Raw genomic sequence first — 14087 nt, 5'->3', positions numbered from 1 at the left:
TATCTCTTACCATTTAGTTTCATGCATATTTCAAGTGGCAAAAATCTCAACACATGAGTATGCTGACAAATGACATAATCTTGTGCGCAGTTGGGCCCATCTACCTGAATCTTATTAAGACATGATTACATGCTTACTAATGTATATTAATTGTATTTCCACATGCTCCTATACCCCATTGCTTGTTAGTTTATTGTTCATGTTGATCTACACACATACTCCCATTTAACTACTATAAATGATATTAGTTAGGAACTCAACATGCTTACATTCAAGTTAAGATCCTAAATTTGATTGATTAGCCCTTTTCACTTTTCTCACTAAGAGTTCATTATGTACATATTTTTGTGACATGATGTTGTACATGCTTGTGTATTTTTTTTTCATTTGCATTCCTTTGGACATCATAAAAGTAACATTTCATCAATTTTGAAGTGCAATTATTAATGACATATTTGGATTGAATGCTTGAATTTTGCAAATGTGGTTATTATTATCTTTGTTAGTGCAAGTTAGTGCAAGCAAATAAACACACTAACCCCTTTCCTTGCAAACTATCAAGTTTTAATTAGATAATTTAATTGCACAATTTAAATATTATCTAAGGTTACATTGACAACCACAAGTTTAGTTTCTGACCATGATTCTATCTCTAATGGGCAAAATCAATTCATTGTGAAGCATAGATTAACATTTTAATTTTGTATATGCATATAATTCTCAAGAGTGTTTTTAATCTTGAGATTTACAAAATCACCAATCTTATCCATTTTGCAACATAGAGCCAAGTACTCTTGTCTTCCTTATGTTCTAATAATGATAATTATTAATATTATTCTATGTTGGTTGTTGTTTATGTGTATACATTCTATTAGGTTGACCCAAAGTAAACCAATTGAAGTTTTATTATTATTGACAATTTTATAAGTAGAATGGCTATTTATCATTATTGTTTAGCATTATTTTATACTTGTACATCGTATCATTTATTTTATATAAGTATTTAAACTTTTTTATTTATTAGATCAAGAGGTGTAATGCAGCAAGGATTGTAATGCACAATAAATAGTTAGAGTTGACATTTGTTTTAAAATAAAAAGACAACTAAATTGTAAGAGTGTGATTGTGCTAATTAAAACTGGTGACTTTTTATTGTATATTTGACAATCATGCGTATATGTCAAAATATCAACATTTATTTATAAACATACAATTTCTAAATTAAGTAAATACAAGACAAAGATAAATGAAATGAAATGAAAAGTCTATAAATTCTTAAAGTTGGGTAATTTTAAAAAAGGTTGATTTCAAACATGTTTTGATTTATTGACTTGTGATTTTTTTAGTCAATTATCACTAAATATTTTTTTTTTGTTTTGATGGAGGTCTTCCACAAAATTGTTTTAGCTACCAGATTATAAAAAAATAAATATTTAAGCAAATAAAATATTTTAAAATCTCTTTTTATAGTACCACAATATACACTAGAAACACTTAACTACATTAATAAGAGGTCAATATAGAAGAGCCAAAATCACCACTAAGTACACAAAATTTTAAGATTGACAAATGTTAAACCATAAACATGTCTATCAGAAATACCAAACTACTTTATATCTTTCAAATATTTAGATATAAATATAGATTATTGATATTTTCTATCCAATTAAACAAAGAAAAATGTTTAAACAGATTAGAAAATGATTGAAAAATATATTAAAGCTAAGGAAAACAAACTCTTATATTTCTACCTTCAATAATGAATATATTATTTATCTCCAATACTTAAAAACAATAACGCAAATATAAATTATTTGTTACTTTATATCTTTCAAATATTTAGATATAAATATGGATTATTGATATTTTCTATCTAATTAAATAGAAAAAAATGTTTAAACGCATTAAAAAATGAAAAAAAAAAAAAAAAAAAACCCTGAATAATGAATATATAAATTATAAACAAATAATTTCATAAAGTAATTAAACTCAAACTAATGCCCATCATTTTACTCTAAAATAAGTTAAAAAAAAAACACTAATCTCCCCATAAATCTTGTTCAGAATTATTAGGTCTTCCTATCAAAGAAAGAAACACTGGCTAGGGTTTCACTATAAATTCTGGATTCTCCCCAACGAGTAATCATTTCCTAAACGCTACGCTAGCAGCCGGGAGTTCTGCAAAAGGATAGAGAGAGAAACAGCTCACAAAACCCTAGAAACCCTAGTAGTATGAAGCTCTCACAGCTTGTATTAATGGAGAAAAGTCGATAGAAATAACAAAAGGTTTCATTGATCTGTTACAGGAGATCTTTTTCAGTAATGGCGACTGCAAATCCCTTCGATCTTCTTGGGGATGATGATAATGGCGACGTCACGGAGCTTGCCTTCGTTCCACCCGAAAAGCCAACGGTGGGGAAGAAGAATCAGCCAGCAGCTGCGCCTCAGACATTGCCGGCCAAGCTTCCCTCCAAACCCGTTCCTCCTTCACAAGCAGGTTAGTGATAATAATATCAAAATGAACATCGTAAACTCCGCTCTTTAATGTTATTGAGAGTGCAATGGATTATATCTATTTATCTTTGTGCAGTCTGTATATTCCTCTGTGTCCTCTCTTTTATTACCGAGCTCCACATCGCCTTCTTTTCCTTTATATTTCCAGACCTTGTGAATCGTTGAATGATGCATAAGTTCATATGGCTGTTTTGGCAGTTATGTTATAGGTTTGCTATCTCTTTTTATTACATTCTTTCTTTGTATTTTGAGTGTTAGGTGTTTATGCTGTTCGTGTTAAAGTTTTAGCTGTTTCCTTTAACTTATACTTGATGTACTAGAACAATGATTCATATATGTTTTCTCACATTTTTCTGCTGTTATGTTTCCGATTTTCTGAGTTTTTCGATTATTGAGGACTATTATATCATCCTTGAGTATTAGATGATGTTTATTGTTTGGATGGTTTTGGGAATACTTGCTTAGCATTCTGGTGTTTCTTTAAATATTTTTCTGTTTGTTTTTAGGGCCTGCTTGATGCTATTTACTCTTAATTACTTAATGGTTCAGTTTATTGATGCTTTAGATACGCTTCGAATATTGAGTTTCACTGGTTTTTGATGTTTTAGGTGTATATTGAATGCGAAGCTAAGATTATGCATATTTTGCTTAGTTCTTTGGTTTTACAGATTCGATTGATAGTACTAGTGATGCTTTCTAAACACACATTCATAATTAGCTGATTATTAATATTTGTGCGCTTGCATGTGATGCTTTCTAAACCCAGTGCAGTGTTGGCTGATAATTCATATGTGCTTGTGTACGAGGTTTTATAAATTCATACTGTGAGTGTAGGCTGAATATTTGCATGTTTTGATGAGTATTGAGATTGAAATGAAGACTGATTGTTTGATTTTTGTAATGTAATTGTGTTCAGAGGAGCATATAATGGATTTTATGCAATTGGATATAGGTTCCCTATCTGTAGGGATGCTGAATTGTAGGCATAGCCCTCCCCCTTTCTAGATTATTTGATGGGGTTAATAATGGTTGTGCTTTCTAGCAACTACTATAAGATTGAGTTTGAGAATTTCGATGTATAGGAGAGTTGATTGTAAAGAGACAATTAAAGTTGTCTTAGTATGATGGATGATTTGGCCTCTGAATTGCAAGGGCTATCCTATGTCTAATACATACGCATACTGTTTAAATCTTTTGGGATGGAGGATTTCGCCTTTGGAGTCATATTTAATAGATTGTCTGTTTGTTCTGCTGATTGTTACACGAGTTTTCATCAATTTATAACAAAATGACATTTTTGTATTATTGGAAATTCACCTATGAGGATTTTCAAAGAATCTCTACAAATGGCTGCAATAATTCTGTGAGGTCGTGGTCATTGGTGCACTGGATTGATGGTTATGCCTAGTAGAGATCTATATATTTTGATACACATTGAATGTCTTGCAAGCATTTCTTAATGTAATGTCACTAGTTATCATCTTTTTGTTAGTCTTACAGTGAAAAGACTAGCTTAAGATCTCTGCATTTGGATGCAATTATAGTATTGGGCTAGGATGAGTGGTAAAGTTCTATACACTTTTGAATGAAAGTTGAATGATGGCTGCATTTTTTTTGAATTTTGGTAAAAGTTTGTAGCATAGATGGTCAATTAGGGCAAGTTCTAATTCCTGGTCAGTCTTACAGTGAAAAGATTAGCTTAAGATCTCTGTATTTGGATACAATTCTAGTATTGGGCTAGGATGAGTGGTAAAGTTTTATACACTTTTGAATGAAAGCTGACCAATGGCTGCATTTTTTTTGAATTCTGGTAAAAGTTTATACCTTAGATGGTCAATTAGGGCAAGTTCTAATGCTTGTCTAGGTTTATGACATGTCTGTCGGAGCCTTTAAAATTTGGGTGGTGAATGTTGGTTGCAATGTTCTAGCTATATGCATTTTGTTGCTTTTTCAAAGAATATTATTTATGGTTGTAGGTGATTGCAATGCAATTTGAATATTCATGGTTTGTGACATTTGACTTTTAACTCAAACAATTTTATATTTCTTATATTTTGAGCATTGTGATTTGTTTGATTTTAATTCCTTGGGTCAGCCAAAGCCGTGATGTGCAGTTTTTTGGATTCTTGAAAAAATGAGAAGTACAATTGTTATTCCGCCCAGGCATTTAATATTGGTATCTGCTAAATGCCAGTGGTTGCAGTTGTAACTGAAATGGACATTTGCTATTTATATACAAAATGAAAATACCATTGTGTCTTTTTCTTTCAGGCTTTTTCAGCAACTCTGAAGGCTTGCTAACTTGTTTACTTTCCACCTTCCACCTTCTATCTAAGTTTTGTGGATTCTGCAAGTTTTTTAGAGCCTGGTTCAATTTTTCGTGTATAGTATTTACATTAGTAGTATGTTACATATGAAAGTATTTTACTTCTATTTCATTATTTGAAAACATTATGGGAGAATTTTGTTCATTTGAGAAGCAACTGGCATTCATTTTTGAATGATATGAATGGTGAGGCTCATAGCCATTGTTCTTTTGATCATCATCAACTCCTATTATTAAATTTTGAATTGAAATTCCCCTCCTGGCAAGAAATGTGTAATTTATTGGTCCATTGTCATTATGATATTTCTTTACAATGTCATTGGCCACTATGTATCAAAAAGTGTTGTAATAGAAGATGCTGAGAAACCCTTTGCAAGTGAAAAAAGGTCAAAGGGGATCTCCAAGAAATCTGAGAAGCTTGAAATGTATGTATTTCTGAGTTGAATTGTCCTGTTTAAATTTTCTTAGCTCCTTGTCAATATGATATTTCATAACAAAGATATTGGTTTCTATGTATCAACAAGTGTTGTAATAAAGATGCTGTGAAACTCTTCTACACAGAAAAAGGTCGAAGTGGATAAAAAACCCTAAAAACTAAAAAATGTGTTTTTGTGAGCCAATTTGTCCTGTTTGAGAGGTGGCTGGTTGTTTGGGTTGTGAGGGATGAAGCTGCAGTAAATATCCCTGTCATTACATAGCCCTGTTCAAATGTACATGTAATGAAGCTGCAGTAAATAACAGTGTAACATGGGGACTCGCACCCCCCTCCCAAATCTCGAAGTAGCTGTCCCTGAGATGTCCCTGCACCAGGTGCTTGAGTACCCAAGTACCCCTACCTCCACCATTCGGCAACCATGCTGCCGCTAGGATGGGTACTTGAATTTCTATTTGAATGTTGATTTTTGAATGTTACTATAGTGTATGTAATATCTTACTATGTTGAATGTTCAATAGTTCTAGCTCATGTTGCAATTTTTCCATATTCAATTATTTTAATTTGCTATGTTCTACTGAAACATCATTTTATAACTAGCATTTCAAGTTCTATGTGTATGCTATACAACACCCCTCCCTGCCCTGTCATTCCCTTGCTGTCGTCCCCCTGCCGTCTGCCAGCTGTCCGGAAATTGAGCCCCATTTTCCCCACATCTCGGAAACTTGTTCCGGCATTCCCAGCATCCCAATGTACCCCAGTACTGGGTTAACACTGGTAAATAACCATGTCATTACAGATCCCTGTTCAAATGTACCTGTAATTCAGATTGGATTCAAACCAGTCACAGATCTTGTGACCTGCAGGGAAGGAAGAGGTTAGCCTTTCACTCATACAAGTGCTTGCATCCTTTCTTGCTATTTCAATTTCTGTAACCTGTGCTTCGGCACTTTATGTTTGCTGTTATAGATGATTTGGAGGTTCGATTGCATAGGTTTAAATTGCTCTTTTGATATAGCTACATTTTGGGCTCATTGAGTCTTGTTTTTACAGTTGTAATTTATTGTACACATGCTAAACCTGCCAAGATGATATTTTTGCATTTATTTTAAATGCAAAAAGAATTGCACGTGCAATGGAGGGGACATTTGAGTTGTCTTAATGCTTGTTGATGGAAATTTTTAATGCATGTATTTGTAAAAGGTTTTGTGTTTAATGTGGTCATATTTTAATTTCCATATCTGCCTTAGCTTGTGGTATATGCAAGTCATTAACTAGTGACACTATCTAGTAAATGCAAGCTTCTTAGATTTCTGTAATGGTTATCAGCCTCTTTCTTGTTACAGTTTACAAATCTTGAAGATATTTTTGTGAATGCCATTTCAATGGGTTTAATGCTTTGCATGGCTGGATATATTGACACTGCTATCTTGTCTGTTATTTTGGCTGAGAAATGTTGCATTTTAAGGACCTCATATTAACTATGCTACATATGCTGATGCTTGCTGAATGTCTGTCAGAGTTAGATGGTATTGGCATTATACAATCTTTCAGCATTGCAATTTTATTTGCAAGTGCAACAGGCAATAGCTTGTGCTGTTATCTAGTGCGTACAACCTCTCCATTTGGCCCTGTGACAGTTGTTTCTTAACTCCAAAGTTCTGACAAAATTGGAAATATTATAAAACTTTCTTGCTTGTTCATGTTTAATGTTTAGATTTATTAATTTAACATTGAGCATTTCAAATTCTGATAAATGAATGACTATTTGTGTGGATTGAGCATATAAACTCTCCATTTGGTCCTGCAGCATTATCTGCTGATTCCTCTTTGAGCAATCATTTTTTATGGTCCAAACTTCTGACAAGATTGGAGTTAATACATAGCTTTCTTGCTTGTTTGCGTTGAGTGATTATTTGTTTGGATATGGCTGTAATTTGTTTGATAGAATGTATTAAAGGAACCCAATTCAACAATTTCATCTTTCAAATTTCTGATAAATGCATTTCAAATTCTGATAGATGAATGATTATTTGTTTGAATATTGCTGTAATTTTTGTTTTGTAGAATGTTTTAAAGGAGCCTAGTTTTAATAAGTCCCATCTTTGTATGTTATCGTAGAAATGATATTTATAACTGTAGTGAGCGTACTGACTGTTTTCTTGTTGGCAGTGAGGGAAGCTAAGAATGGGGGAGGAAGAGGAGGTCGAGGTGGACGAGGAGGCCGTGGTCAAGATGGCGGTTTTAGCAATCGTGGCCGTGGCAACTACAGTGGCGAGCGATTCAACCGGGATGGTAATAATGATAGTAACAATGGAAATGGTTACTTTGGTGGAGGCCGTGGTGGTGGATCTTTCTACCAAGTTGGAGAGGAGGGATTTGCTCGCCAAGAGGATGGAGAATATGGTCGTTCTGAAAGAGGACGAGGATATGGGGGAGGACGCGGTCGTGGTGGCCGTGGGTTTGGTGGCCGTGGAGGGTATGGGAATGGTGACGAGAATGAATCTGAGCGACCTCGAAGGCAGTTTGAACGACGGAGTGGTACTGGACGAGGGTAATTGGTTGTTAATATTTTATGTTAGAATGGAAATATTTTCATGATAGACACATTCTTTTCCAGTCACTTATTAGAAGCATAATCATTGAATATTGTTGCAGTCATGAAGTTAAGAGAGAGGGATCTGGGAGAGGAAACTGGGGTACTCCCACTGAGCAGGGATTCACACAGTGAGTTCTTATTTCAGGTTTTCTTTTACTTGGGGAGAGCATGTTTTAGTTGTTACGGTTAACATTGCACACCTCAAGAAGTTGTAGGATGATTTGAAAGGGTCAAAATTATCAGTGGCTTATTTGCCAAGTTAATTGCTTGATACCCAAGTTTTAGTGTCAACCCCATCATAGATGGTGCTGTATCTACCTATTTTTGCTTAAAAGTATGAAAGCATAAAGCAGAAAAAATGATGGTCAGTTACCTAGGTTTGACATTTAACTTTTGTGAGCACAAAGATTTTGTTGTTTTATGTGACCTATTAGGAAAAAGTGTGACCTGTTAGGAAAAAGTATTTCATTTTTTTTTAGCAATTGAAGGTCAGAGATAAATGCTATGAAGTCCCAATTAATAAATTTACAGCAAAAATTATATGGTCCTCTGCTTATTAGTATTGTCAAGAGCATTGAGACCTATTTCCCAATAATTGCCTCATTTCTTCATGGTATTTGAATTTATTTTATCTGGCATAATTGGCTTTTATTACAATGTATACACCCAAATATTTCTTTGATTTCTTTGGTTCCCAGGGAAGTGGAGGAAATAACTCCTGCAGATGAAGAGAAAGTTATAACTCCTGAGAAACAGGAGGAATCTCCAAATAACGAAGAGTCAAATCAAGAAACTCCTGCAGTGGAGTCAGTAGAGAAGAAAGAAGAGGAAGAAGATAAGGTAAATGCGGCAATAACCTTGCCGCTAAATGCTCTTTTATTTAGGGATGTTGACTTTGAGAATGTCATTCAAACTGCTTATCCCCCTTTCCTAGATAGAATGTGGCAAACTACCTTGCTACTAATGCTCTTTTATTTAGGGGTGTTGAGTTTGAGAATGTCATACAAACTGCTGATCCCCCTTTACCTTGCTACTAATGCTCTTTTATTTAGGAGTGTTGAGTTTGAGAATGTCATACAAACTGCTGATCCCCCTTTCCTAGATAGAATGTGGCAACTACTTCACTACTAATGCTCTTTTATTTAGGGATGTTGAGTTTGAGAATGTCATACAAACTGCTGATCTCTGAACTTATTTTGAGACACTACTTTGTCTTGAAGGACTTTCTGCTTTTAGAGGGTGACAAGATTGGGAATATAAACCATATGGCTGCTTTCTGACTGTTCATGTGTCACATAAACATAAGATCTAATGTCTTGGAATGTTCCGAAGTGTATCCATGATTGATGTTTTGTATCTTGATCATGTACTGAAAAATGCATTTTTCTGCTTGGTCTTCTGAATTAGGATATTTTTTTCTTAGATGAAAATTGTGAGGGTTAAATGATGACATTTCACGTCAGCTAGTTGATTTTCCATGATTTTTTCCTATTACTTGAGCAATAACTATATTATTCTTGGGGATGGTTAATGATGCTCCCTTTCTTCCATAGGAGATGACTCTTGATGAATATGAGAAATTATTGGAGGAGAAGAGGAAGGGCCTGCTGGCAATGAAGTCAGAAGAAAGGAAGGTTGATGTTAAGGAATTTGAGTCTATGCAACGACTCTCCATCAAGAAAGATGATGATATATTTATTAAGTTGGTAAGATTATTTGAGCTCTTATGGGAAGATTTTCTGTTACTCCTTATGTCTTTCTTTGTTATATTTAGTATAAATGTAGATTTTGGGTATTTCTTTGGTGTACCGGTGCTCTTTTTCCAGTAATACTTCATTTTTGTATTCTTCAGGGCTCAGAGAAAGAAATGGCCAGACGGAGAGAGATAGCTGAGAGGGAAGAAAGGGCCAAAAAGGTGAGGAAATTTCCAGTTTTTATTTTGTTGTAAAGAATTTATTTTTGATGTCTGATGAGATCTTATTCTTGTGAAGTCCATGAGCATCAATGAATTCCTGAAGCCTGTGGAAGGTGAAAATTACTACAGTCCAGGGGGACGTGGCAGGGGCCGTGGACGTGGCCGCGGTGATCGTGGTGGTTTCAGAGGTGGTTATGATGGTAACAACCGTCAAGTTACACCTCAGATTGAGGACCCAGGGCAATTCCCTACTTTAGGTGCAAAATGATAGTGCATTTGTCTCCTTTTGGCAGTCATTCCTATTGAAAAAAGGAGACCTGGCTAAACAATAATGAACGCTTTTGTATCTATTGGCAGTTTTCTGGAGATCAACTAATGTTTTGCAAGTGCTAGCAATTTTTTTTTGTCTTTGACATATTAATTTGTTGCTCTTTTTTAATCAGGTGCCTGTAGGAGACATTGAAACAATTTAGGGGGTTGGCCAATGTCCTGACTTTTCTTTAGAGTTCCATGGGTTTTTTTGTTCTGAATGAAAAAACTATAATTCATTCTTTCCTCACGTGAGTTCTAGAAATGGACAAAGGCTCTGTAGCAAATGGTCCATGATCACAAACATTGAGTAGAAAACATGGGGGATGAAATCCATGTAGGAAAGTTTACTTTGCTATTGAGTATATATGCTTTTTTTTAAAATTAAAAAAAACAAGTATGTAGCAAAATGGATTTTTGTTAAACACATTTGTAATATGTTTTTGTCTCATTTGACAGTTTGTTTTAATAGTCGTGGTATTATCTGATTATTCTCCGCTCAAAATTGCAGGTGGTATCAATATTTTACTTGTTTGTGTACTTTTATGGTGAATGCGTTTCCCTTGATTTCATATGCCTGGTTGTATGGTTCATATTGGTAGGATAGAAATTTGCTCTTTGTGATAGTTGACCTGGATTTGTATTTGGTTTATTCTATTTGTTTAGAACAAATTGATTTCTGGTATCAGCAATATGGTTAAATTTATTATCATTGTGTTATGATATGTATGTCCTTACACTGGGTAAGAACAGGTTCCTCCGTTTTTCAATATCGAGCTCTTTTTCTGCATGCTAGTGAGTTGGGCAGTTCAGGATTGAGTTGGGTTAGAGCAGGCTCCTTCGTTTTTCTCTTTAAAATTTGATATTGCGGGTAAAGTCACTTTTATCTCTACGTGTGTAGAGCTTGGTTGAGTTGGATGGACAAGTATAAATTTGTTTATTTGATTTATGGCCAGTTGAGGGAACGTAACAATGCGCTCATTGTACTTAAATGGATGGGAAAACACAATTTCATTTGGCGAATGTATATAATTGGGAGGAATTGTCAGCGGACTATAATTAACATTAGCCTTTTATTTATTGAGCACTAGTTCCCATAATTCGCGAATGATTTTAACAAATAAACAGCAGACTTGAAAATAAACGATTCATTCAATGCAGTAACATGTTTGAACAATCGGTTCACTTGTGGATTGGGACCTTAAAATTTGCCTATATGAACATTTCGATGCAGCATGTCTGTATAGGCTATCTTTGTGTTATGGACATAAAATCTTTCTTTTGATTTGGGGGACACTGCTGGTGAGTGAAACATTTGAACAAATATTAGACTAACTGAAACTCCAGTCCTACGAAACAACCTCAATCAAGTTAGAAAGATGCCTTGGCGACAGGTCTGCATTGCTAGTGCTTTTAATTGGAAGTTATTTTTCCCAAATTAGAGAGCCAACTTTGAAACGTGAAGCGTCTTGGGTATCAACATTGCTAATCAATACGTTATTCAAATATTCAGAAAGAAATATTCAAAATGTTGAGGAATGCAATATCATCCCCAAATAGATGGAATATACATATTATCGAGTATTATATTTGTTTTGTAGAACTGATTTTTTATTTTATAATACGCAGTAGGTACTTTCTAAAGATAAATGTAACAAATCCTAGTTTAAGTGAACAAGGAAACAGCACATGTTCTCTTTAAATGACTTAGAAGGTGGAGTGGACATGTTGGTTTGACGGTAGCCAATGAAAACTTGGTTCGACGGTAGCCAAGGAAGAGTTGATGTACTTGGGAAGACATTATGTGAGGAGGAACAACTATTTTTATGACTTAAAAGCTCTTAAAAGGCCTTTCCCCTCGGCCACTTGCAAATGTATCAAAATCTTTAAAATCTTGGCTTCAATAGTCAAGGACTGATATTAAGGGACCTTCTAATGTTAGTAGCCTAAAGAATTTTGATAACATTCATCAAAGTCGTGTCATAAACAAATTGATTGAAGATAAGAACAAGGAAGACCATTGTCCAAACTTGCCTTAGACTAGATTTGATAAATTTACATGTGTCCCTCTCATGATTAAGATAAACAAGGGTAGAGGATCACCATACCTTGAGCTTCTAAAAGCTCCAAATAGCTTTGTAGGCTCACTATTGACATGAACAAAAAAAAATGAAGAGCTCATAATCCAATTAATTGACTCACCTAAAATCTAAATGCTTTAAGAGCTTTACAAAGATGAGCTTTATTTGGCACAAGGGTAAAAAGCATTTAGTATACTCTTATTTCAATAAGATACATGAGGTACGTCTAGGAGATTAACTTGACTATTTTAAAAAATGCTTGATAGAATCTTATAGGAAATCCATTCAAGCATGGAGCTTTTCTTTTCTTTATTTCGAACACCATTCCTTAAGCTATATCTATATAAATGTCTATAAACCAGATACTCCCATTTCAGTAGAAACAAGAGCAATAAAGTACTCCTTTTCCAAATTGGCATGTAGAGAATCCTCAATAAACAAGGTCGCAAAGAATCTAGTGGCCTCTAGAGAAATCTCTCTAATAGAGGAGAGGGGTATCCTTAAAGAAAATTAGAGAAGTAATATCGATAAGTCTCATGCTAAGCTCCCATCACTCCAATTCCATTTCCATCAAGGCAACTAATTCTTCTTTATAAAGCTCCTTTAAAAGGTCTTGATCTCTAATTTTGCAAGTAATGGCATTTACCTAAGCTTATGCCCAAACCTTTAGCAAGAGATGTTCCCAAAGCATAACTAATCCCACCTTTTTATCTTTTACTTCATGAATTGAATTTGCTTGACAATCGAATACATTGCAATGCCATAACTAGGTTTTCCCTCTTGCAACCAACTCAGCAAAGCGTCATGAAGGGAAGTATCTCGAAGCTACATAAGCTAAAACATAAAGGAAGATTTGTAAGATAGAAAAGTGAGTAGCAATAAATTTGTTTAACCAATGATAAAATCATTTCAAATGTAGAATCTCATAGCTAGTCACCTAGTTATCACCCATCCAATAACAAGTGACAAAAAATCTACTCGATCTCTCTATTATCTTCCTTTTCACATCTTTTGTCATTCCAAGTAAAAAATCCACTAACAAGCTTAACACTTGCAACCATTAAGAATTTGATATTATCCTTAAGAACCTCGCAAAAGGGCCTCGTATAACACCATCCCTTTTTTCATCCAACCAAGAGAATTTATGAAAACCCTTGCTATGATCCAAGAAAACAAAGACAAATCATTGAGCTTATCTAATATGAGACCAAATCATATTTTTTCAAAAAAAAAATTTGGAGTATAAGCATTAGTGTAAAGATAGAATACCTTTGAGAACTTCACCAAAGAGGGACAAGTTTGTGTGGGTTGCAAAAGCAAGCCATACCATTCTTGAGCCCCAATACACTAACAATGACTCTGAACCTTACTTAACATACTATTAACTGATAACTTATATTCTTGAACAAAACTTATATTCTTGAACAAACACTACATTGGAAGAATGATAAATGATCATATCTTAAATAGCCATTTCTCTAGAGATGTTATTCAACCCCACACATTCCAAGATAAGATAAGATAATATAAGATGATACAATCATTTTTTAGGAGAGAAATTGGAACCAAAGTTCTTTGTAGAACTAGATGCTACTAATGTCTCACATTTAGCTTTACCTTTTCCCATCCTTTCTTCCCACACTTTATTGTGGGAGGCTTTTCAAGAGCATCTTTGTTGTAGTCTCAATACCAACTAGGTTCCCTTACTTTTACTACCATCTAGAACATTTATCTCCAAATTAGTCATTCAACTAGAAATACGTAAAAATATGTTTACTTTTTTAAATTACATTTCCTTTTTATTAGATATATTCCCTGGTAGCCAAACCAATAGGCACACATGCTAGAACATCATCAAACTATTTTGAATCATCTAATCCATCAAACTTGTTGAACACCTCATCAAACTA

General features: G+C 34.2%; 1 protein-coding gene across 3 annotated transcripts; it reads left to right on the top strand.

The window, feature by feature from the left end:
• The first annotated feature begins 2145 nt into the window (after positions 1-2145).
• On the top strand, positions 2146-10521 carry LOC149551388 (Hyaluronan / mRNA binding family). 3 transcript variants are annotated; one of them, XM_089786896.1, is made up of 8 exons: positions 2146-2497; positions 7446-7827; positions 7932-8000; positions 8571-8712; positions 9426-9578; positions 9725-9787; positions 9864-10044; positions 10231-10521. In XM_089786896.1, the coding sequence occupies exons 1-8, from the start codon at positions 2323-2325 to the stop codon at positions 10248-10250; spliced, it is 1185 nt and encodes a 394-aa protein (XP_089643022.1). In that variant the 5' UTR covers positions 2146-2322; the 3' UTR covers positions 10251-10521. The 3 variants fall into 3 exon arrangements, with proteins under 3 accessions (XP_089643022.1, XP_089643024.1, XP_089643023.1); XM_089786898.1 differs by lacking the exon at positions 7932-8000; XM_089786897.1 differs by lacking the exon at positions 10231-10521 and having other exon boundaries at positions 9864-10183.
• Positions 10522-14087: the final 3566 nt, after the last annotated feature.

Source organism: Cupressus sempervirens, chromosome 6 (assembly GCF_028749045.1).
Source record: "Cupressus sempervirens isolate cs-2001-9-10 chromosome 6, ASM2874904v1, whole genome shotgun sequence".
Lineage (NCBI taxonomy): Eukaryota > Viridiplantae > Streptophyta > Pinopsida > Cupressales > Cupressaceae > Cupressus > Cupressus sempervirens.
This window is presented reverse-complemented; position numbering and strand designations above follow the sequence as displayed.

What these genes read in the sequence shown, in the direction of transcription:
- LOC149551388 (XM_089786896.1), top strand. Translation starts at nt 2,323, where the DNA reads ATGGCGACTGCAAATCCCTTCGATCTTCTTGGGGATGATGATAATGGC. An exon ending in CGGAGTGGTACTGGACGAGG is followed by an intron (nt 7,828 to 7,931) that starts GTAATTGGTTGT and finishes ATATTGTTGCAG; the next exon opens with TCATGAAGTTAAGAGAGAGG. An exon ending in GGGAAGAAAGGGCCAAAAAG is followed by an intron (nt 9,788 to 9,863) that starts GTGAGGAAATTT and finishes ATTCTTGTGAAG; the next exon opens with TCCATGAGCATCAATGAATT.